At 53.2% G+C, this 23,781-nt stretch overlaps 1 protein-coding gene across 1 annotated transcript in view; it reads left to right on the forward strand.

Annotated features, from left to right (window-relative positions):
* The first annotated feature begins 867 nt into the window (after positions 1-867).
* The window catches only part of TRPM4 (transient receptor potential cation channel subfamily M member 4), a 38,317-nt gene continuing 15,403 nt past the window's right edge, over positions 868-23,781 (forward strand). Inside the window, exons 1-15 of the mRNA XM_030298993.1 lie at positions 868-1,018; positions 1,319-1,386; positions 5,776-5,950; positions 6,311-6,491; positions 6,642-6,805; positions 6,972-7,155; positions 10,318-10,379; positions 10,743-10,934; positions 11,182-11,281; positions 15,525-15,637; positions 15,957-16,298; positions 16,453-16,587; positions 21,832-21,961; positions 22,136-22,281; positions 23,521-23,633. Of these exons, the coding sequence (XP_030154853.1) occupies positions 995-1,018; positions 1,319-1,386; positions 5,776-5,950; positions 6,311-6,491; positions 6,642-6,805; positions 6,972-7,155; positions 10,318-10,379; positions 10,743-10,934; positions 11,182-11,281; positions 15,525-15,637; positions 15,957-16,298; positions 16,453-16,587; positions 21,832-21,961; positions 22,136-22,281; positions 23,521-23,633 (2,129 nt within the window). The 5' untranslated portion in view covers positions 868-994. The remainder of the gene's footprint in view (positions 1,019-1,318; positions 1,387-5,775; positions 5,951-6,310; positions 6,492-6,641; positions 6,806-6,971; positions 7,156-10,317; positions 10,380-10,742; positions 10,935-11,181; positions 11,282-15,524; positions 15,638-15,956; positions 16,299-16,452; positions 16,588-21,831; positions 21,962-22,135; positions 22,282-23,520; positions 23,634-23,781) is intronic.

The following is a 23,781-nucleotide window of genomic DNA, read 5'->3' on the forward strand; positions in this document are numbered from 1 at the left end:
TTCTGGCCAGAATGGGATCCTTTGTTGAGAGAATGGATGACAACATGGAGGCCCTGGACACGGGTGGAGACAATTGGCCCCAACACACGCACCTGTGACCTCCTGTCCCTGGAACTGAGAGCCAAGGGCAGGAGGCCAGGCCAGGCCAGGGCTATAAATACAGCAAGGGGGTGGGGGTTCAGGTTACCCAGCTAGGCCGCAGCTGTCCCTGTCAGAGCCGGCAGGGGACACGTGGCCCTGCTTATCTATGTGTCATTATCTCCTGTTCCTCACCCTGCCACTACTGCCCTGGCTTTTGGGTCCCCATCCCTCCTTATGGGTCACCCGCTCTCATTCCTGTCATTTAGTTTCTGAGGGTCCCCGCTCCCCCACCCCAGGATTCTGTCTTCCTGTCACTCTGAACCTCTGCTCTCCACCCAACTCTCGGTCTCTCTCTCTGTCTCTCCCTGAGTCAGTGTACCCGCCCCCCCCATCTCTGTTCACCCCCTTTCTGATTCTCTTCCTCCCACCTAAATGTCAGTGCCCTCCACCCATGGATTAATTTACCCCTTCTCTATCTCTGGCATTCCCTCTTGGGTCCCTGTCCCCCTCTTTCTGGTTCCCTCTTCCCCTGGCTCTGACTCTCTGTCCCTCCTTCTCCGGATCCTTGTCCCCTCTCTCTGGTCTCTGGTCCCCTCTCTCTCTGTTCTCTGGCCCCTCCCCCCTACTCTGGGTTTTTGTTCTCCCCTTCTCTGAATTTCTGTCCCCCTCTCTCCGAGCCTCTGTCCCCCTGTGCGTCTCCTTCTGGCCGGCCCGTCAGGCCCTTTGCCCCGCCTCTCGCTCTACACGTCCACAAGACTTCCCGCCCCCCAGATCCTGCACCGCCCCCCAGATCCTGCAACGCCCCGGGCTGAGCTGGGAAGTGGCGGATCCGGTTGGTCCTGGGCGGGTCTGGAGTCAGGGTTGGCCCGGACGGAATGTAGGGAGCCGGATAGGTTGCGGCGGCTGCGGCAGCATGGTGGGTCCGGAGAAGGAGCAGGTACAGCGGCCGGACTCCTGGGTCTGAATGAACAGGGAGCTGGAGGCTTAGCCTCCTGGTTCCCGGAGAGGAGGGCGCTGGAGACCCAGATTCTTGGGTCAGACAAAGGAGAGGGTCGTGGGGGTCGCTGGGGGGGGCTCCGGACTCCCGGGTCCTTGGGGACAAATACGAGGGAGGCTGGGGGAGGAAAGCGCTGGGGTCCCGGACTGCTGGGTCCCCGGGTAGGGTGCGGGGTGGTGGACGACTCCGGGTCCTATGGGACTGAACTGGAGCCCTCCCACCTCTTGTTCCTGTCCCTAGGGCTGGATCCCCAAGATCTTCAAGAAGAAGACATGCACGACATTCATCGTTGACCCCACAGACTCGGGGTGAGGAACTCGCCCCAGGGACCGAGCTCAGAGCATCCCCGGAGCGTCCCCGGAGCGTCCCGGCCCACCGACCCCACTCACCTACCCCCCCACCCCCTTATGTCATTGCGGACACTCCCAAGGGCGTTCCCGGTGGCGCTCTCCCTCGGGGGAGGGTTTGGGTCCCTGTGGACGCTTCCAATTTCCCTTGCCTGGTCAGAGTCAGTGTTAAAGCCCCAGGGCTTGGTTCTGTTTCTTTCCTTCCCTGCGTCTCCTCTTTGTGTCTCCTTGCCTCACTTTCTCCTTTGGCTGTTTCTGTTTCATTCATTCATTCATTCATTCGTCCGTCCGTCCATCCAAGAAGCCTTCATTCGGTGCTCCCAAGGGAGCACAATTATCGGGAGCACGGGCCCTGCCAGGGTTCAAATATCACCTGGGATTGGTGCTGTGTGGCTTTGGGTAAATCATTTCACCTCTCTGGGCCTCATCTGTCACCTGGACAGACAGACAGGCCGCCTCCTGAGTGGAGCATGTATTGTGAGGACTTAAACAAGTAAACGCTTGTGATGTTTCTGGAACAGCGCCCAGCACATGGTTTGCGCTGGAAAAGGCCTGCCATCCCCCCCTGGAAGATAGCAGTTACCACCGTGCGCAGGCCCCGTGCGCGGGCTCGGTGCCCGGGGCCACTTGCGTGAGTCCCGTGGGGTGTTTGCCTCCCTTGAGGAGCTCCCGGCTTTCAGTGACGGTCTCGCCAGTGGATTCTGGCCTTGTGGTTGTCTTCAAGACAATCTCTGGGGCGTGGGAAATGTCAGCATTCCTAACGTTGAGTGTGCTGTGAACACATTAGCACAGTGTGGCTTGCGATTATGTATAAATAAACAGATCTACATTACGGGGGGGGGGGGGTGAGTGCTCTAAACCCTTCTGCTGATGGGGAGTGTGGCCAAGGCAGTTTCGGAACCTCTGGGCTGGTGGGAAGAGGACCAGAAGGCACGGAGACAGGAACTCGGCAAGACTGCAGCTGGCCCTGCGGGAGCCCCGAGGAGAGTCTGGCTAAGGCTGGGGAGGGGACACAGGGTGTCACTGGTGGCTAGTGGAGGAGGAGGAGCCAAGGAAGTGGCATTTGAAGGGTGAGTTGGAGTTTGACAGTTGAAGGCAGTATAGAGAGAAGAGGTGGGGTGGGGGGTGGGGGGTGAAGGTGGTTCCAGGTACGGGATGTGCAGCATGGGCGGTGTGGCTGGAGAATGGAGCGAAGTTCAAGGTGCAGGAGGGCTCTGTGGCGGAGGGTGGGGCCGGACGGCTCTGGGCCTCACCGGCGGGGACCTTGGCCTGGGGGTGCTGGGGTGCTGTGGGAGGGGCGGGGTCAGCTCTGGGTGTGGAAAGACCCGCTGGGACTTGTGTCAGGTTGAATAGGAGTTCTGGAAGGCCCGGAAGAGGCTGGGCTAGGGTCTGGGTGGGACCAGAAGAGGCCTGAGCCAGGCCACAGCTGTGGGGACACAGGGCTGGGACAGGGGCAGGAGCTTGGGGACTGATGGATTTCAGGAGTAAGAGGGGAGTGAGAAGGGGGACGATGGCTCCTGGACCTCTGGTCTGGGACCTGGGAGACAGTCGGATTGTCCCTGAGATGGAGAATCCAGGAGGAGGAGGGGCTGTGCTGGTAATTCTAAGACTTGGGTTTTTTTGTTCGTTTTTGGTTTTTTTTTCACGGAAGAGTATTTTTTTTTTTTTTTTTAGAGAGAAAGAGTGGGAGAGGGGCAGAGAGAGAGGGAGACAGAGAATCCCAAGCAGGCTCGGAGCCTGACAGGGGGCTCGAACCCACGAATTGTGAGATCATGACCTGAGCCAAAATCAAGAGTCGCACGCTTAACCGCCTGAGCGCCCCAGGTGCCCCGCGTGGAAGCGTATTTTTGGAAACCTGTCTCTGAACACCTGAAAACAAACATGCCACCTCAGGCCACCCCAGTTGCTAGCACATCCACAGGTTTTCCACCTCCTGCTTCTTTCCCTTGCGTTCCTTGCTTGGCCTCTGGGGGCATCGAGTTTGAGACCCAAGTTGGGAAGCCATGTGGCCCAGGGTTCTGGGAGGCGCAGAGAGAGAGAGAGAGAGCGCGAAGGCCACGAATGATGCCGGGACAAGGCAGCTAGGGAAGGAGGGGTTCCCTGCCAAGGAAAGGAAAGGGTTTTTTAGACTCAGAGCCTTTTAGCAGTGACCAGTGCTATTTAATGATAGTCACCTGAGACCTGAATAGGGGCCATTGTATTTGGGGACATGTCGGTAATTGCTGATGTTATCAGGAACAGTTTCAGCTCTGGCGACTTCACAGAGGAAGAAAGGTAGGAGGTGAGAAGTGCAGAGAGGGAGTCTGCCAGTTCTGCTCACCAGAACTTTCTGCAATGGGGGCAGTGTTCCGAATCCATATCCAATATGGCAGCCACTGGCCACATGTGGTTCCTGAGCACTTGAAACGTGGCCAGAGCTGAATTTTTTATTGTATTTAATTTTAATTTATTTAAATGTAAAGAGCCACCAGTCGGTTAAGTGTAGGACTGCTGATCTCGGTTCAGGTCATAACGTCACAGCTCGTGAGTTCAAGCCCCATGTCCGGCCCTGCGCTGATAATACAGGTCTTGCTTGGGATTCTCTGTCTCCCTCTCTCTCTGCCCCTGCCCCACTTGTGCTGTCTCCCCCCACTCCAAAAATATATATAAATAAATAAACTTAAAAAAATTATTTTAAAAAGGTGTAAAGAGCCACATGCGGCTATGGTCTACTGTATTAGACGGCTGAGGTTCTGGAACGTTCCATGAAGGAGTTTTGCCTACAGGGCTAGTGGGAAGTAGATGGACGGTAATGAGGGGGTCCAGGGGTGGGGTTGAAATAGGTGAAAGGATCAAGAGGGTAAACTGAGGCATGCCGGGTCCCTGAAGGTAGACTCAGAAATGAAGAAGGATGTGTCCTTCACTGTAGTTCTCTGTGCCAGGAGTTGGGCTGAGTGTATTCTGTTCATCCTGTGTGGATTGGTGGCCATTCTTTTACGTGTGGATTGGTCCTTAAGTCGAGGCTGGCTCCACTTAGGTAAATGCGGGTCTCTTCTGGAGTCAGGGACCGAAGACATTTAGATACATTTTCTTTTATTTTCTTTTAATTTTTTTTTGTTGTTGATTTATTTTTGAGAGATAGAGCACGAGCAGAGGAGGGGCAGAGAGAGAGGGAGACACAGAATCTGATGCAGGCTCCAGGCTCTGAGCTGTCAGCACAGAGCCGGACACGGGGCTTGAACTCACGGACCGCGAGATCGGGACCTGAGCCGAAGTTGGACGCTCAACCGACTGAGCCACTCAGGCGCCCCTAGATACATTTTCAAGTAAATCCCTCACTCGCCAAACCCATGCCGCTTGCTCTTTAAAAGGCAGGTGCCAATCACTTGCGCATTTGAAGCAAAAAGCTTCATCCATGCTTACCGTAAATGGAAAAACCTCCATTTGCCACAAAGAGAAAGAAACAAGCAGGAAGAGACGATTACAATGAAAAGCAAAAAAAAAAAAGTATTTGCCTTTTAACTGGATACTGTTGCCAGCCCAATTTTTGGAGCCAGAGGCCGGCTTCTCTGTTAAGGAAAAAAAAAAAAAAAAAAAAAAAGTAATGGGTCCCAGCCAATAAACACCAGAGTGAGTTCAAAAAAATAAATATAAAGGGGGGAAAAAAGAGTAATGGGGTGCCTGGCTGGGTCAGTCGGTGGAACGTGGGGCTCTTGATCTCCCCGTGGTGAGTTCGACCTCCACGCTGGGTGTAGAGATCACTTAAAGAAATAAATAAGCTTAAAAAAGAAAAAGTGTAACAAAGGGGTAGGCGTTAAGGATCTTCTAGCGCCCAGCTTAAGCCTCTCTCCTCGACGGGAATCAGGAGCACTGGAAAAGAAATGACTTTCTCGCTGTGTCATTCGAGGTTATTTAAAGCTCTGTGTGGCGTGTCCCGTGGAGCGGTTTCTCCGCCTGAGTCTGGTAGGCAGCCCTCGTTTCAGAAAACGCTGTGTTGTTTCCCTGACGCCTCATAATTCCACGGAGGAGGCTGTGTTACCGTTGTCTTTTGATTTGAGGAGGAAACGTGGGCTCAGAGAGGTGAAGCCCAAGGCCACGCAGCTGCCGCCGCCGCCCCCCCCCCCCAAGTGCTCTCTGGATCGCTCTGAATTTTCCTTGTACTGATGGCCTCTGGCCCTTCTCCCTGCAGGTAGCTGTGAGGGTGGGACCCTGTGCTTGAACCACTGCGGCTTCTGTCTGGTGGGCAAGTGGCTCTGGCTGTTTTTCGCCTCAGGGTCAGCATGGGCCGTGGGGCTCTTCTGCAGGAAACTTTAATGAGAGTCCCGGGGGACACCCCTGGGGTTCATGGTCCCCCATCCCCCTCCTCCCCAGAGGAAACTTGTGCCAGTGCGGGCGTCCCCGGAGTGTCCACCCGTCAGTGGCCGTGGAGGATGCATTTGGGGCAGCCGTGGTGACCGTGTGGGACAGTGACTTGCACACCACAGAGAAGCCGACGGATGCCTACGGGGACCTAGATTTCCTGGGCGCCGGCCGCAAGGCCAGCAATGTGAGGCTTGCCTGTCTGGGCGGGGCTGGGGTCCGGGAGCGGAAGCTGCATGCCTCGGGGGTTCTCAGAGTTAGAGTCTGGGGGTGCCGCAGCTGAACGCTGTGTCTCCCCATTTCCCATCCCTGTCTTCGCTTCTCCCTGGATCTCTCTCCCTCCACCCCTGTCTGTCTTTTCTAAATCATCCTCCCTCTCTCTGGGTCTCTGTCCCTCTCCCCCCACCCCCACCCCCACCCCCACCCCCCATCTCTGTTCTCTGGGTCTCTGTCCCTTTCTCTGTTTCTGTGCCTTTCTCTCTGGGTTTCTGTCCCCTCCTCTGTCTCTGCCCCTTTCCCCGTGTCCCCTCCTCCTGTGTGTCCGCAGTTCCTCCGGCTCTCTGACCGCACGGATCCAGCTACCGTTTACAATCTGGTCACGCGCACGTGGGGCTTCCGGGCCCCGAACCTGGTGGTGTCAGTGTTGGGGGGGTCAAGGGGCCGCGTCCTCCAGACCTGGCTGCAGGACCTGCTGCGACGCGGGCTGGTGCGGGCTGCCCAGAGCACAGGTGACTGAGGCTGGGTGGCCTCTGCCCATCCCCCCCGCATCGCTGGCATGCGGTCTCCCCGCGGCTCTGCATGGGTTTTTGTCTCACTCTCTCTGTCTCTCCACACCTGTGTCTCTGGGCCTCACCATCACTCTCTGTGTCTCCCTGTAGGGGCCTGGATTGTCACCGGGGGGCTGCACAGGGGCATTGGCCGGCACGTTGGTGTGGCTGTTCGAGACCACCAGACAGCCAGCACTGGGGGCACCAAGGTGGTGGCCATGGGCGTGGCCCCCTGGGGTGTGGTTCGGAATAGAGAGCTCCTCACCAACCCCAAGGTGGGACCCAGAGTCTTGGAAGAGGAGGGGGCTGGGAATCCTGGGTCTGAGGGAGGAGGGGCTGGTGTCTGTCCTCCTGGTCCTGATGGGAGAAACGCTCTTGTCTGGCCCCTCGCCCCCCGCCACCCCACCCCCACCCCCTCCCACCCCCCCACCCCACCCCCAGGGCTCATTCCCTGCGAGGTATCCGTGGCGCGGTGAGCCGGACGACGGGGTCCAATGTCCGCTCGATTACAACTACTCGGCCTTCTTTTTGGTGGATGACGGCACCCATGGCCGCCTGGGCGGGGAGAACCGCTTCCGCTTGCGCTTTGAGTCCTATGTCGCCCAGCAGAAGACGGGCGTGGGAGGTGAGTGGCTGTTTCCACTCGGGACAGCAGCCTGAGGCTCCCGATCCCAGTGGTTGAGGTTTGGGGATTGAGGGACCGAGGAATTACCACTGGTCAAGCGTCTTGTCCCATTATTTGCTCTGTTTTGAAAAATCTTTATCTCGAAATGTAAGCTACACAAGAGTGGATGGCTCGGGGGAGGTTTTACACTGACCCCGCGTGGGCAGCCCGCACCCAGATCAAGAAATTACTGGCCCCCAGAAGCCTTCTCCCTCCTGCACCCGAGGGTCACCCCGGTCCTGCCCTTAGGGCGTGGAATGGTTCTGACCCTGTTTATGCTTCCTGTGAATAGATTTCACCATCTGTACGTTTTGGAGTCTGGCTTGTGATAATATTATTTCTGTGAGATTCATCCATATCATTGCAGGAGTTGTAGTCTGTAAATAACCCATGGGTTAAAAGAAGCTAGGAAATATTTTCAACTGCATGATAAAAAACATATCACATATCAGCACTTTGGGGATGCAGCTAAAGCAGTATCTAGAGGGAAATTTGTAGCTTTAAAATGCATAAATCGAAAAAAGAAGAGGGGCACCTGGGTGGCTCAGTTGGTTAAGCATCCAACTCTTGGTTTCACGTTTTTTATTTATTTTTGAGACAGAGAGAGCATGAATGGGGGAGGGGCAGAGAGAGAAGGAGACACAGAAGTGGAAGCAGGCTCCAGGCTCTGAGCCATCAGCCCAGAGCCCGACGTGGGGCTCGAACTCACGGACCGCGAGATCGTGACCTGAGCTGAAGTCGGACACTTAACCGACTGAGCCACCCAGGCGCCCCCCAACTCTTGGTTTCAGCTCAGGTCATGATCTCATGGTTTGTGGGTTCGGGCCCCACATCGGGCTCTGGGCTGATGGCATGGAGCCTGCTTGGGATTCTGTCTCCCTCTCTCTCTGCTGCTCCCCTGCTCGTTCTCTATCTCTCTCTCTCTCAAAAATAAATAAATAAACATTAAAAAAAGTTTTTGAAAAAAAAAAAAAAGAAGAAACACTGAATATCAAGAGTTTAAGGCTCCAATTGAGAAAAACAAACAAACACACAAAACTTAGAGGGGCCCCTGGCTGGCTCAGTCAGTAGACCCTTGGGCTCCTGATTTCCAGGTTGTGAGTTTGAACCCCACGTTGGGCGTAGAGATTACTTAAGAACAAAATTAATCTTTTTTTTTTTAATGTTTATTTTTGAGAGAGAGACAGAGCATGAGAGGGGAGGGGCAGAGAGAGAGAGAGAGGGAGACACAGAATCGGAGGCAGGCTCCAGGCTCTGAGCTGTCAGCACAGAACCTGACGCGGGGCTGGAACCCATGACCCGCGAGATCATGACCTGAGCCGAAGTCGGACGCTTAACCGACTGAGCCACCCGGGCGCCCCAATTTATCTTTTTTTTTTTTTTTTTTTTTTTAACTTCTCTCTCAAAATAAATAAATAAACATTAAAAAAAGAAATAATTTCCTGGGGCGCCTGGGCGGCGCAGTCGGTTGAGCGTCCGACTTCAGCCAGGTCACGATCTCGCGGTCCGTGAGTTCGAGCCCCGCGTCGGGCTCTGGGCTGATGGCTCGGAGCCTGGAGCCTGTTTCCGATTCTGTGTCTCCCTCTCTCTCTGCCCCTCCCCCGTTCATGCTCTGTCTCTGTCTGTCCCAAAAATAAATAAACGTTGAAAAAAAAAATTAAAAAAATAAATAAAAAAATAAAAAAAGAAATAATTTCTTAAAACAATATTTATTTATTTTGAGTGGAGTTTCCAGTTTTCTGAGAGTGTAAACCATGTTTTCTTCCAATAGATCCCTTTGTCTTTTCCAGCTCGAAAAAAGACGAGTTTGTACTACAGTTTTACTTTCTTGCGTTATTACATTGGCTCAATACTCATGTATGAGTGTGAATAGGAGTAATGTTGACTTGTTCGTTATTTTAATGGGAATAGAGTTAGTAGAAAACTATCCGAGATGATTTTGCTGTTGGGCTTTGGGAAAGGTCTTTATTGTATTTAGGTAGTCCTTTCTTGGGCACCTGGGTGGCTCAGTTGGTCGAGAGTACAACTTCCGCTCAGGTCATGATCTCAAGGTTTGTGAGCTTGAGCCCCGCACGGAGCTCACGGCTGTCAGCTCGGAGCCTGTTTTGGATCCTCCCTCTCTGTGCACCTCCCCCGCTTACGCTCTCTCTCAAAAATAAATAAAAACATTTAGACAGTCCTCTCTTTCTTTTCTTTTTCTTTTATTTTTTTTAACGTTTATTTGTTGTTGAGAGACAGAGAGACACAAAACGTGAGCAGGGGAGGGGTAGAGAGAGGGGGAGACATAGAAGCCGAAGCAGGCTGCAGGCTCTGAGCTGTCAGCACAGAGCCCGACGCGGGGCTCGAACTCACAAAACTGTGAGATCATGACGTGAGCCAAAGTTGGATGCTTAATCGACTGAGCCATCCAGACGCCCCTAAAGATTTTATTTTATTTTATTTTTTTTATTTTTTATTTTTTAAATTTTTTTTTCAACGTTTATTTATTTTTGGGACAGAGAGAGACAGAGCATGAATGGCGGGAGGGGCAGAGAGAGAGGGAGACACAGAATCGGAAACAGGCTCCAGGCTCTGAGCAGTCAGCCCAGAGCCTGACGCGGGGCTCGAACTCCCGGACCGCGAGATCGTGACCTGGCTGAAGTCGGACGCTTAACCGACTGCGCCACCCAGGCGCCCCAAGATTTTATTTTTAAGTAATGTCTACACTCAACATGGGGGTCAAACTCAGAACCCTGAGATCAAGAGCCTCTTGCTCTACTGACTGAGCCAGCCAGGTGTCCCTAGATAGGCCTTTCTGTTCCTTATTTCCTTCGTCTTTTGTTTGAACTTCATCCTTTCCTGGCTCCTGGGCCATTAACCAGTTATAGGAGTGACTCATACCATAAATACCTGCCTCAGTCAGGAGTCCAGGAGTCCAGGCCACCAGCCCTTACTCCCCTGGCAAGCCGAAATTGACTGCCCCTCCCAACGTGCTCAAAGATATGACAATTCCCGTGAGCCTCAGGACACAGGATTACACAGAAGCCATGTTTGTCCCGGGGACTCATGGGAAACGTGGTTCTTTCCCATCCCTGGCAAAGGCTGATAGGAGTTGACCAAGCTTCTGGGTTTCTCTCTCCTCAGGGACTGGAATTGACATCCCTGTCCTCCTCCTCCTGATCGATGGTGATGAGAAGATGTTAAAGGTATAGGGGCCCGTGGGGCCCCTGGGGGCCTCAGTCGGTTGAGCAGCCGACTCTTGATTTTGGCTCAGGTCACAGTCTCGCGGTCACGAGATCGAGCCCTGCATCAGGCTCTGTGCTGAGCATTGGAGCCTACTTGAGATTCTTCCTCTCTCTCTCTCTCTCTCTCTCCGGCTTGCACTCTCTTGCTCTAAATCAATAAATCAATAATACAGGTGTGGGGGCCCAGACACCTCGGTCTAAGTGGGGGCCCTGACTCCTGGCTCCTGAGACTTGGGGGGGGGGAGGAGGCTGGGGATCTGGACTCTGGGTGGGGCGAACACCTGCCTTCCCACACCTGACTGCCCCCCTTTGTCTATCCTGTAGCGGATAGAGAATGCCACCCAGGCTCAGCTCCCCTGCCTGCTGGTGGCTGGGTCTGGGGGAGCTGCAGACTGCCTGGCGGAGATTCTGGAAGACACTCTGGCTCCAGGGAGAGGGGGGAGCAGGCCAGGTGAAGTCCAAGATCGGATTAGGCGTTTCTTCCCCAAAGGGGACCCTGAGGTCCTGCAGGCCCAGGTATGATACTGGGGGTCCAACTCTGGATCCTGAGATGGGAGGGAGCTTTTTTCAGGGAAGAGGGGAATGGAGGCCCAGACTCATGGATTTGGGGAGGAGAGGCCTGGGGGCCCAGCCTCCCAGGTTCTGGGGGGTGAAGGGTGCTGGCACCTAGACTACCAGGCCCTAGAGGGGAACGGTCTCCTGTGACCGTGGACGGGGCCCAGGTGGAGTTGGGCTGGGAGTTACAGAAGGTGGTATTCCGCAGGTGGAGAGGATCATGACCCGGAAGGAGCTGCTGACAGTCTATTCATCTGAGGATGGCCCTGAGGAATTTGAGACCATTGTTTTGAGGGCCCTTGTCAAAGGTGAGCCTCGGACCCCCAAACTCTTCCCTGCTCTCCGCTCGACTTTGGACCCCTTTCCCGCCCAGAGCACTTTATCCATTGTCTCTAATCTACATTGGGCTCCTTTTTGTCTCTTTCCTTTTATTATTCCCCTTGGCCGTGTTTCTTGGGGCTTTGCCTGGGGTCATTTGGACAGTTTTCCCAAGAGACTTTCGTTATGTGCCAACATTGGTTTCTTTCTGTTGGATCCACGAGTGCCCGCGTCCATCTATCTTTCATCCGTCCAACCATCCGTCCATCCGCCCATCCATTCTCCCACTCTCCTTTTCTTCCTCTCCTACGTGGCTCCTCTGTTTCAAGCAGCGAGGGGTAGGGGAGTCAGAGAGGACCCAGAACGCTGCTTCCTGCTGAGAAATTCCCAGTATTTCACTATTAGAATGAATGGCGAAAACCGAGGGTGGGAGCATAATGGCTACCTGGTAGAGGCTGGGCTGGGGATCATTTATTCCCTCAGCAAACACCACCTTAGGGTCCAGAGATCAAAGCGGATCCATTTCCCGCTCTCAAGGACCCCAGATCCTACGAGGGTTGTTCCGACACAACGTTAAGTAAAATTTAAGACCAAAGTGTAGGGGAGGAACCACTGTCAGTAAAGAGACAAGGAGGAGGTATTTAAGTGGGCCTTGAAGGGCTCGTAGAATCTGGACTTAGTAAGATGAGGAAGTGGGATAAATAAATGGTAAGGAGTAGGGGCACCTGGGTGGCTCAGTCGGTTGAGTGTCTGACTTCTGCTCAGGTTACGATCCCGCGGCTTGTGAGTTCGAGTCCCACGTCGGGCTCTCTGCTGTCCACGCAGAGCCTACTTCGGATCCTCTGTTCCTCTCTTGCCCTGCCCCTCCCCAGCTTGCGCTCTCTCAAAAAGAAACATTAAAAAAAAAAATGGTAGAGTGGGGAGGGTCGTTTTTGGTGTCAGAAATGTTATCGGGGAAACACTCCCATAGATAAAAACTCCCGAGAGGCATAGCGTCAATTTATTAATTCGTTCTCAGCCCCAGGCCCCCACCCCAGGTGTATCTGTCATGTTCTGGGATGTGACAGAAAGAGCAGTTACTCTTTTTTTTTTAAAAAATAATATTTTTGAGAGAGAGAGAGAGAGAGAGAGGAGCAGAGAGAGAGGGAGACAGAATCCCAAGCAAGCTCTGCACGGTCAGGGGTGAGCTCCATGCGGGGCTCGTCACAAACCCTGAGATCATGACCTGAGCTGAAATCAAGAGTCGGATGTTTAACCGACACGAGCGGTTACTTTTGATTTTGGAGTCAGATAAAGCTGAATTGGAATACCAGTTTGGCCCCTGCCTTTCTGTGGACCTTGAGAAAGAGACTACCCTCCTCTGAGCCTCAGTTTCTCTCTCTCTGAAAAATGGAGAGAATACCTTGCAGGAGTGTTGTGAGCCCCAGGGACAGCTCATGAACAATGCCTGGTTCCCACGGGCGGGCCAATAAATGGGAGCTCTTCTTCTCCTTCTTTTTTTAATTTTTTTAATGTTTATTTATTTTTGAGAGAGAGACATAGTGCAAGTGGGGGAGGGGCAAAGAGAGAGAGAGACACAGAATCCAAAGCAGGCTCCAGGCTCTGATCTCTTAGCACAGAGCCGGAGGTGGGGCTCGAACTCACAGCCGGGAGATCGTGACCTGAGCCAAAGTCGGAAGCTTAACCGCCTGAGCCCCCGGGGGGCCCCTACATGGGAGCTCTTCTTAATATAATTCCATTTCTCGTAGGGACACATTCTTTTTTTTTTTAATTTTTTTTAATGTTTATTTTTCAGACAGAGGGAGACAGAGCGCGAGTGGGGGAGGGGCAGAGAGAGAGGGAGACACAGAATCCGAAACAGGCTCCGGGCTCTGAGCTGTCAGCACAGAGCCCGACGCCGCGGGGCTTGCACCCACGAACTCTGAGGTCATGGCCTGAGCCGAAGTCGGACGCTTAACGGACTGAGCCACCCAGGCGCCCCTCGTGGGGACACATTCTTACATGGAGAATGGCAATCAGCGAGCAAATCCGATTCACTTCACAGAAGTTGACTCCCAGCCTCCTGGGAGAAAAGAGAGCGGCTCTGTACAAGAGGTGCTTTGCCGGGGACAGTGTTGACAGTGTTGGCTGAAGGGGTGCAAGCGATCCCCCTCTGCTGGGGAAATTGGAGATGGCCGGGCGGACTGGGTCATAGCAGATGGATGGGGTTTCAGCGGGTGTGGAAGGAAGCATGTTCCTTAAAGAGCGTGGGATGAGCCTGGGCTGAGCAGTTAGCATACATTTTGCCCGCAGGGGGTGGGGTGGGGCTAGGGCCAGAGGGTCAGGGGGCTAGAGAGGTGGGGCTTGGGGATGTGAACGGAAGGGGGGGCAGGCACAGCGAATCGGGGTGGGAGGGGGTCTGCCTCATCCACTGGGTGGACAAAGGGGGGCCCTCCCTGAGATGCCGAACCCAGGGAAGGTCGGTTCTGGGGAAAGACGCTGAGCTCCACAGGGGGACATGATGAACCTGAAGGGCTGTGGGGGGGGGGGGGAGGTCCAGGTGATCACTGGGGAGACGTGATTAGGCAGAATATAAAGCGAGATATTACAAATCTTTTTTTTTTCCTTCTCTGGAAACTGTGAGGAAAGTAGGGGAGGTTTATTTATTTTTAATTCAAAATTTTTAACTGTATTTATTTTGAGAGAGCGCGCGAGCGAGCAGGGAAGGAGCAGAGAGGGGAGGAGAGAGAGGATCCCAAGCAGGCTCTGAGCGGTCAGCGGTGAGCCAGAGGCAGGGCTGGAACTCACAAACTGTGAGATCATGACCTGAGCCGAAGTCAGGGGCTTAACCGACTGAGCCACCCAGGCGTCCCCAAGGTGGGGAACCATCGTCATTCCCATTTTATAGGTGAGGAAACTGAGGCTCCCAAGGTCCAGTGGCTTTCCTGACGAGACACTCAGTTGGTGCCGGCAGAGCTGGGATCGGATCCCAGGTCCGCCTGCTTCGGCCCATTGCTCATCGGCCCCCCCACTAGATTACACCCCCTCCTTCCGCCATACCCACTTTGGGAACCACCAAAATGTGACGAAAGTCCCTCCTTTGTTTTGGAAATGGACGTGGAGCAAGCAGAGGGAGAAGGAAACACGGACTCCATGGCACAGGGGCTCTGAGGCCCAGCCGTGTCTACACTTGCCCGACTTCTTGGCACCACTGGCTGCCTCACCTTTCAGGCTCTCGTTGACCGCATCTGTTTGGATCCATGAATTGTTGGATCCAAGTTTTGCTCTTCCTCGTCCCCCACCCCCACCCCAGTGATCTCCAGGGTCTCCCAGAGCCCTTTTCATGTTTGGATATTTTTTCCAGTCTCATTTTCTGCTACTCATTTTTCTTCTCTGTCTTCTCACAAATACCCTTAAGTTTCAGGAAATCAGAGCGACTCACTTTTGCCATCGCATCCTGTGTTTTCCTGCACCCAGACCTTCGCTTGGGCTGCTCCCTGCTGCCTTGAAGTTTCTTTCCTCATCTTAGACGCACACCTCCGAATCCTGCCTGTCTTTCTTTTTTTTTTTTCTTTTTTTTTTTTTTAAATTTTTTTTTTCAACGTTTATTTATTTTTGGGACAGAGAGAGACAGAGCATGAACGGGGGAGGGGCAGAGAGAGAGGGAGACACAGAATCGGAAACAGGCTCCAGGCTCTGAGCCATCAGCCCAGAGCCTGACGCGGGGCTCGAACTCACGGACCGCGAGATCGTGACCTGGCTGAAGTCGGACGCTTAACCGACTGCGCCACCCAGGCGCCCCGTGCCTGTCTTTCAAAAGCCCTACCTCAATGCCCCTCCTCTAGGAGGCCCCCTTGGATCCCCCTCACACCTCCCCGAGCATAGCCTCCCCCCTCTCACCATTCCCTTTGAGGGTAGTTTTGTGGTTCCTGGACACATGTCTCTGGAATGATCTCCTTCAAGGCAGAGGCTGCATGGGGTTTCTCTCTCTATCCCGCCCACTGCCTGGTCCATAACCTACCTCAATAAATGTTAAATGGATGAATGATTTCCTTTCCTTCTTCTTGAGGACTCTAGACCACTGGTCTGCGCATGACCTCGTGCTTGCAATAGCCTGACTTCTTAAAGACCCCAGGCTGTACCCGACAACAGCCCCTTTCTATGGGGTTTAAATGTCAGGTATCCCCCACAGAAGCAAAACAGACATTCATCTGAAGTCCCCCCCCATTTCTTGCCCCCCCCCCACTCTTTCAGCCTGTGGGAGCTCTGAAGCTTCAGCTTACCTGGACGAATTGCGTTTGGCTGTGGCTTGGAACCGCGTGGACATTGCCCAGAGTGAACTCTTCCGAGGGGACATTGAATGGCGGGTGAGGGGGCGGAACGGGGTGGGGGGTGGTGGTGGCGGCTGTGGATCCTGACAAGGAGGATGCACTCTCCTCCCTCCCTGACTTCTTCCACATCTGACTCGCCCTTGCATTGTGGCCTGTCCAGCCTTCTCTTAATTGTCCATCTGTTCCGTCTTGTTTCCACTATCCCCATCCATCCATCCACCCACCCACCCACCCACCTACCCATCCGTGGTGCACTCTTGGCTCTGTACCCCATCTCTTGTCCTTAACGTCTGCCCTCCGCGGGCCTTCTGTCTTCTGTGCTCTTCTCTTACCCCATCAATCCTCGCCCTGCCAGTCCTTCCACCTGGAAGCCTCCCTCATGGACGCCCTCCTGAACGACCGGCCCGAGTTCGTGCGCTTGCTCATCTCCCACGGCCTTAGCGTGGGCCACTTCCTGACCCCGACGCGCCTGACCCAGCTTTACAGCGCCGCGCCCGCCAACTCGCTCATCCGCGGCCTTCTGGAGCAGGCGTCCCACGGCGCCGGCACCAAAACCCCAGCCCTTACACCCTCTGGGGAGCCCCGACCCCCTGACGTGGGGCAGGTGCTGCGGCTGCTGCTGGGGGAGACGTGCGCGCCGAGGTACAGCGCCGGGGGCGTCGTGGATCCCCACCGGGGCCAAGGCTACCAGGAGAGCGTAAGGACCGAGCGAGGCCGGGCTGCGCGGGGAGGAGGTGCCGAAGGACCTGGGGGCGGGGCCGGGGAGGGGTGTGCGCCTGGACGGGGGTGGGGCTGATGGCTGGGGGCGGGGTCAGGGAGGGCCAGTCCTCACCACGCCTCCCTCGCCGCAGAAGTGCCTGCTGAAGGACAAGGCCCCGTCGGAACTCACGCTGGACGCCGTCCTCGGGCAGGCCCCCTGGAGTGACCTGCTCCTCTGGGCGCTGCTCCTGAACAGGGCTCAGATGGCCCTGTACTTCTGGGAGATGGTGAGTGCTGACGTGATCTCCGATTCTACTTTTCTCTGTGTCCCGCCCTGTCCTTTATTTCTACTGGACCCCAGTGCCTGGCCCCTGACGTCACCCCCACCCCCACCCCCACCCCCGTTCGCCATTCCTGATAGATGACGCCATCCCCTGCTTCTCCACCCGCCCCACCCCCAGTATCACGCCTTTCTCCTGACTTGTCGTTTCCATCAGCAATATATATTGGGCGTTTTCCCTTGTCCATACACGGGACTCCGCCTCATTCTCTCGGAATGGTTACCTCCAAGGGGAAGTTAGAAGGTTATCTGGTAGCCGAGGGGGAGTCATTTAAACATAGTTACACCTGGAAAATCGAGATGCATCGTGGTAGTGGCCATGTCGAAGGGGACAAAACCCGAGGCAAGGACACCAGCTAAGAAGGTGAATCTGGAGGCCTCCAGGCAGCCAAGATGAGGGCCTGGACTAAAACAGGTGCGATGGAGGTGTTGGGACCCATTTGAGAAGCTTGAGAAGTTTTTAAAAAGAAAGAAAGAAAAAAAGAAGAGTCGGAGGGTTTGAGGAGGATCTAAGATTGAGCCTATTTTTATAGCACAGAAATATCTTAATGAGTTTTTTTTTTTTCAACGTTTATTTATTTTTGGGACAGAGAGAGACAGAGCATGAACAGGGGAGGGGCAGAGAGAGAGGGAGACACAGAATCGGAAACAGGCTCCAGGCTCCCAGCCGTCAGCCCAGAGCCCGACGCGGGGCTCGAACTCACGGACCGCGAGATCGTGACCTGGTTGATGTCGGACGCTTAACCGACTGCGCCACCCAGGCGCCCCAATATAGCACAGAAATATCTTAACAGGACTTCTTCAGCCTTGGGTTGTTTTCAGCCCATCAGGCCATGGCTTAAATATAGAATTAAAAAAAATATATGTTTTTTAATGTTTGTGTTTGAGAGAGAAAGAGACAGCACAAGCAGGGGAGGGGCAGAGAGAGGGAGACACAGAATCCGAAGCAGGCTCCAGGCCCTGAGCTGACAGCGCAGAGCCCGAGGCAGGGCTTGAATCCACCACCCGTGAGATCATGACCTGAGCCAAAGTCAGACACTTAGCCGACTGAGCTACCCAGGGGTCCCCCCCCATTTTTAATATTTATTTTTGAGAGAGAGCACAAGTGGGGGGCAGAGAGGGGCAGAGAGAGAGAGAGAGAGAATCCGAAGCAGGTTCCAGGCTCTGAGCTGTCAGCACAGAGCCTGACTCAGGGCTCAGACTCACAAACCATGAGCTCATGACTTGAGCTGAAGTCGGACGCTCAACCGACTGAGCCACCCAGGGGCCCTTAGATTTCTTTTTTCATCGAGATCAAATTCATCTAATATAAAATTCACCATTGGAACCACTTAAAACTGCATAATTCAGTAGCCTTTAGTAGGCTCGCAGTATTGGTTCAACCTCTAGTTCCAGGACGGTTTCATCATCCCAGAAGGAAACCCCCAACCCATTTGACACTCGCTCCCCATTCCCTCCTCCCCCAGCCCCTGGCAATGACTAATCTGCTCCCGGTCTCTATGGACCTGCCCATTCTGGATACTTTATAGAAATGGAATCATCTCTGATGTGGCTTTTTTTGCACTTGACTTCTTACGCTTAGTATAGTGTTTTTGTGGGTCATCCCGGCTTGTAGGTATAGGCGTGCTTCCTTCTATTTTGCATCTGAATAATATGCCCTTGTATGGATACGCCACGTTTTGTTTATCCATTCATCTCTTGCTGGTCGCATGGGTTGTTTTGACTTTTTTGGCTATTGTGAATAATAGTGCTGTGAACACTGGTGTGGAAATACCTGCTCGGGTCCCTCCTTCCCGTTGTTTTGCGTATATACTGAGGACTCCAATTGCTGGATCATATAGTAATTCTGGGTTAAATTTTTTGAGGCACTGCCGTTCTATTTTCCATAGTGGCCGCACCATTTTACATTCCCGCCAGCAGTGTGCAGGGGTTCCAATTTCTCCACATCTCCACCACCCCTGTTATTTTCTGTTTGTTTGTTTGTTTGTTTGTCTGTTTTTTAGAACTGGCATCCTAATGTGGTTTCGATTTGTGTTTCCTTAATGATTAATGACACGGAGCATCTTTTCATGGGCTTATTGACCATCCGTTTATCCTTGGAGAAATGTCTATTCAAGTCCTTTGTCCATTTTATAAATTGGTTTGTTTATCTTGTTGTTGTTGTTGTTGTTGAATTGTACGAGTTTTTTATATGCTCTGGATATCAATCCCGTATCAGGCATATGACTTGCAGATATTTTCTCTCTTGCTGTGGATTGCCTTTTCATTCTGTTGACGGTGTTCTTTGATTCACAAAAGTTTTAAATTTTGACCAAGTCCAACTTGTCTTTTTTCTTTGTTTTTGCTTTTGGTGTCATATCTAAGTAACTATCGCTAAATCCAAGGTCACGAAGTTTTATCCCTGTGTTATCTTCGGAGGGTTTTATGGTTTTGTAATTATATGAACTATAACTATTTAATCCTACACGTTAGTCTTACTGAGATTCCCCATGTGTGATCAGTCACTTCTCCTTTGCTGATCTTATGCGTCTCTGGTTTTGGCTTTTGACAATTTGATTAAGATGTTTTTCATCGTGAACCTCTTTGAATTTATCCTACTTCGAGTTCCTTGCTCTTGCACGTACAGATTCATGTCTTTCATCAAAATTTGGGGAGTTTTCCTCCATTATATCTTGAAATATTCTTTCTAGCCATTTCTCACGGTCCTCTCCCTTTGGGACTCCTATTATACATATATTGGTGTGGTTGATAGTGTCCCACAGGTCTTCTAGGTTCTGTTTATTTGTCTTCATTCTTGTTTCTCTCTGCACCCCAAACCGGATCGTCTCAACTGATCTGTCTTCAAGTTCATGCGTTCTTTCTTCTGTCTCCTCAAAGCTGCTGTTGAGCCCTTCTAGTGCATTTTTCATTTCAGTTACTGCACTTTCTAGCTCCAGAATTATTACCTTTGTTTTTGTTTTTTGTTTTCTGGTAATTTCTGTTTTTTTATTCCTATTCTCTAGTAAGACATCCTTCTCCTGGCTTTCTTGAGTTTTTGTCCATGATTTCCTTTAGCTCTTTGAGCACATTTCAGGCAATTAATTTAAAGCCTTTGTCTAGTAAGTCTGGTGTCTCAGCTTCTGCAGGGACGGTTTCTGTTTCTTTTTTTCCCCTGATACTGTGCCATACTTTCTTGTTTCTTTGCCTGCCTCATCGTTTTGTTTTGTTTTAACTGGGCATTTTGAATAATATAGTGTGGCCGCTCTGGAAGTCAGCTCACCCCCTTCCTTCAGGGTGCGTTGTGGTTTGTTGTGTTGACGGTGGTGGTGTTTGTTCAGTGACTTTTCTAAGCTCTTTTGTAAAGTCTTTATTCTTTGTCACGTGTGGCCCCTGAAGTCCCTGTTCTGTTAGGTTAGTGGCCCGCTAGTTACTTGACAGAGAAATCCTTAAATGCCCAGGGCCTGGGAGGGGGGGAGGGGGGAGGGGCCCGACACTCCTGGTTTGCAGATTGGCTCTGTGTTGGAGCTGTCTTTCTTTTTCTTTTAAAAATTTTTAATGTTTATTTTTGAGAGAGAAAGAAAGAGCGCAGGGGAGGGGCAGAGAAAGAGGGAGAGAGAGAGATTCCCAAGCAGGCTCTGTGCCATCGGCACGGAACCCGATGTGGGGCTCGAACTCACAAACCCCGAGATCGTGACCTGAGCCGAAACCAAGAGTCAGACACTCAACTGGCTGAGCCACGCAGACACCCCTGGAGCTGTCTTTTGACACTCAGGCAGGCTGTTTGCCATTCTGCCTTAGCCTTCACTTCCTGCTTTTGCTGACACAAAAGGTCGGCAAGAGGTGAAAAGTTAGGGTTTTCTCGAATCTCTTCTGAGCCTGCACCATCTCAGTCATGCATGTAGCCTTCTAGATTCCCTGAGACACGTAGGAACTCCTCAAACCCTTATTCCTTCAACTCTCCTCTCCCCCAGCCGCTTCCCTCCCCAGCTGCTGAGTATATTTATCTTTCGTTCGCCTCGACTGTTATTTTTTTGCCTCAGGCGGCTGAGGCTAATCTATTTGTCCTTAAATGCTTTCTGACACCGCCAGGGAAGCCATTTCTGGTTGGGGGAAGCCCCGAGAACCTTGAGACAAAACGCAGGCCCTCGAGCTGTTCCTTCAGATAGCCACCAGCTAAATCCACACGGGCACACAACCACAATTATTTAAGGAGAAGATCTGAATCTCCCTCTGGTACCAACAGCTTGCACCAGGAACAGGCCGCCCTTGAGCCGGGGTGTTGACAGTGGTAGTTAAAATGTCACAGCGCTCTTTTGCCCAAACTTAGTGTTTTCTTTCTTCGTTGAACTTTCTCCTATTTGTTGTAAGTTTTATAGTCCGGTCTTGGACTCTGAGAAAGTTGGTTCTGACAGTTTTTGCCAGCTTATCTGTTGCTTTTTGGAGAGACAGAGTTTTGAAATTCCGTACTCTGCCAGTTTAGGGGACATTTCTTCCAACTGCTGCTTGACCTGTCTGAAACCTCTGAGGTCATTCGAACTCTACCCCAGCCCCGCTCCCTGAACTATCTGACTTTTTTTTTTTTTTTAAGTTTATTTATTTATTTTGAGAGAGAGCTCGCGTGCACGAACTGAGAGAAACAGGGAGAGAATCCCAAGCGGGCTCCGTGCTGTCAGCACAGAGCCTGATGTGAGGTTTGATCTCACGAAGTGTGAGATCATGACCTGAGCCTAAATCAAGATTCGGATGTTTAACCCACTGAGCCACCCGGGTGCCCCTGAACTTCCTGACTTTTGACATTTTCACCTGATGCCCAGATTCACCTACAAACATTGCTTCAATCTTGGCCTCTGATGACCCTGGTTAATTTCTCACTTCTGGCTCTGTCCTTTCCCTTGACCACAGGCTTCCCCCCCCACCACCTTCCGTGAGCCTCTCTAAACTCAGACCCCATCTGGGGGGGTGGCTCAGTCCGTTAAGAATCCGACTTCAGCTCAGGTCATGATCTCATGGTGTGTGAGTTCCGCCCCGCGTCAGGCTCTGTGCTGACAGCTCAGAGCCCGGAGCCTCCTTCGGATTCTGTGTCTCCCTCTCTCTACCCCTCCCGCGCTCATGCTCTGTCTCTCTGTGTCTCAAAACTAATAAATAAAACATTGAAAAAAACAAACAAACAAACTGTGACCCGTATCCACGACCCCTCTCTCTGTCTCTTCAGGGCTCCAACGCCGTGGCCTCGGCTCTCGGGGCCTGTTTGCTGCTCCGCGTGCTGGCGCGCCTGGAGTCTGAGGCGGAGGAGGCGGCCCGGAGGAAGGACCTGGCGGCCAAGTTTGAGGGCCTGGGTGTTGGTGCGTCAGGCACGCGTGCGTGGGGGCGGGGACAGGGAGCTGCCTTGAGGGGTGTGCGCGTCCCCCCCACTCCTCCTCGCGCGGCCCTGCGCCTTCCCCTTCGGTCCCCTCGTCCTTCCCCGCACACCGCGCCCTCGCTCCTTCTCTTCCCTCATTTATGTCTCCCGCCCCCAGACCTTTTCGGGGAGTGCTACCGCAGCAGCGAGAAACGGGCCGCTCGCCTACTGCTCCGCCGCTGCCCGCTCTGGGGGGGTGCCACCTGCCTGCAGCTTGCCATGCAGGCCGACGCCCGTGCCTTCTTTGCCCAGGACGGGGTCCAGGTGAGCCCCTGAGGTGCCGGCATCCTCAACAGTTCCCACCTGGACTTTGGGATGCATGGAGGATAAGCCCCTGCCACTGCGGGCAGCGAATGGACTTGACCGGCCTCCCGCTGGGAGACCACCCACCCTCCAGAAATTCTCAGCCCTCTCCCAGAAGGGCTGCTCTTTCAGAAGAAGCCCCACCCCCTGCCACGGGAAAGCCAACCTTCCCACAGCAAAGCCCACCCTCCTAAAAAGCTCCCTCCGCGATAGGGAAATTCCTGGTGGCTTTAGGAAGTCCCCTCTGGCACGCAGGAAGTCCTCCCCACTCCCACGGGAAGTCTCGCTCCTCCCAACGGAAGCCCTGCCTCCTCCACAGGAAGGCCTTCCTGCTTCCTTTGAGAGGTCCTCAGTTCCAGGTCTCAGCAGTTAGAATGACCTCTCTGGACAGTTACCTAGTGTTTTGGACAGAGATGAACTCTGGTTTAGGAATCCCACCCTTCCCCCCCCGGGGAAATCCTCTCCTTTGGGAAGCCCTGCTTGGCTCACGGTCGCTCCCATCCTGACCATCCTGACGTTTTAAAACCTTTCCCACTATCAATCTAAAGCTGAACAGGGGTGGGGCACCTGGCTGCCTCAGTGACTCTTGATCTCAGGCTCAGGGTGGTAAGTTCAAGCCCCAACGTCGGGCATAAAGCTTACTTAGAAAAAAAAAAACACACACACACCTGACAGGGGCTCAGAGAATCCCACCCTCAGTACAGGAAGTCTGCCCACCCCAACCGGAAGTCCTGTCCTCCCCTGTCCGGAAGGATTTGTCTGGCATTTCAAGTAGTTACCCAGAGTCCTTTGCTTTGAATGGTGGTGACACTCGTGAGTTCCAGCTTGGGTCTCTTCCTTAACCTCTCCGTGCCCCATCTGTGAAATGGGAGAAAATACTAGTCAGTACCTGTTCTCCTGGGGGTGGGGTGGGGTGGGGGTGGGGGAGGGGGTGGTGAGAGTTCAATGATCTCATCTATGTAAAATGCTTCACCTGGTATCTAGCATATTGTGTTAATAAATGTTGGTTTTGTAACTCTACCCGCTAAAACCTGGGACAGGTCCTCCTCACCTTTGACCCTCCCCCCCCCCAAAAAAAGTTACGGCCGCCATATTGGGCGCTTGCTCTGTGTGCTGCAGCTGTTGCCCAGTTCTTCCCTGGGGTCTTTGGAAAGGGGCTGTGGGGAGATTCAGGCTCTGAACCCTCCTCACACCCCACAGTCTCTGCTGACACAGAAGTGGTGGGGGGAGATGGACAGCACCACTCCCATCTGGGCCCTGGTTCTCGCCTTCTTTTGCCCCCCACTCATCTACACCAACCTCATCACCTTCAGGTCAGTCCCTGGGGTCCGACCGGCAGGAGGGGGGTGGTGCTCAGTTTGCCCTTCCTGCTCACATCTGGCTGCCTCCCCACTTGGTCTGTCCAGTGCTTCCCCTCCCCGTTCGCTCTCTTTCCCTCCCCAAGACTGGGGGCGTGTCTGG

This window comes from Lynx canadensis, chromosome E2, assembly GCF_007474595.2.
Source record: "Lynx canadensis isolate LIC74 chromosome E2, mLynCan4.pri.v2, whole genome shotgun sequence".
In the NCBI taxonomy this organism is placed as follows: Eukaryota; Metazoa; Chordata; class Mammalia; order Carnivora; family Felidae; genus Lynx; species Lynx canadensis.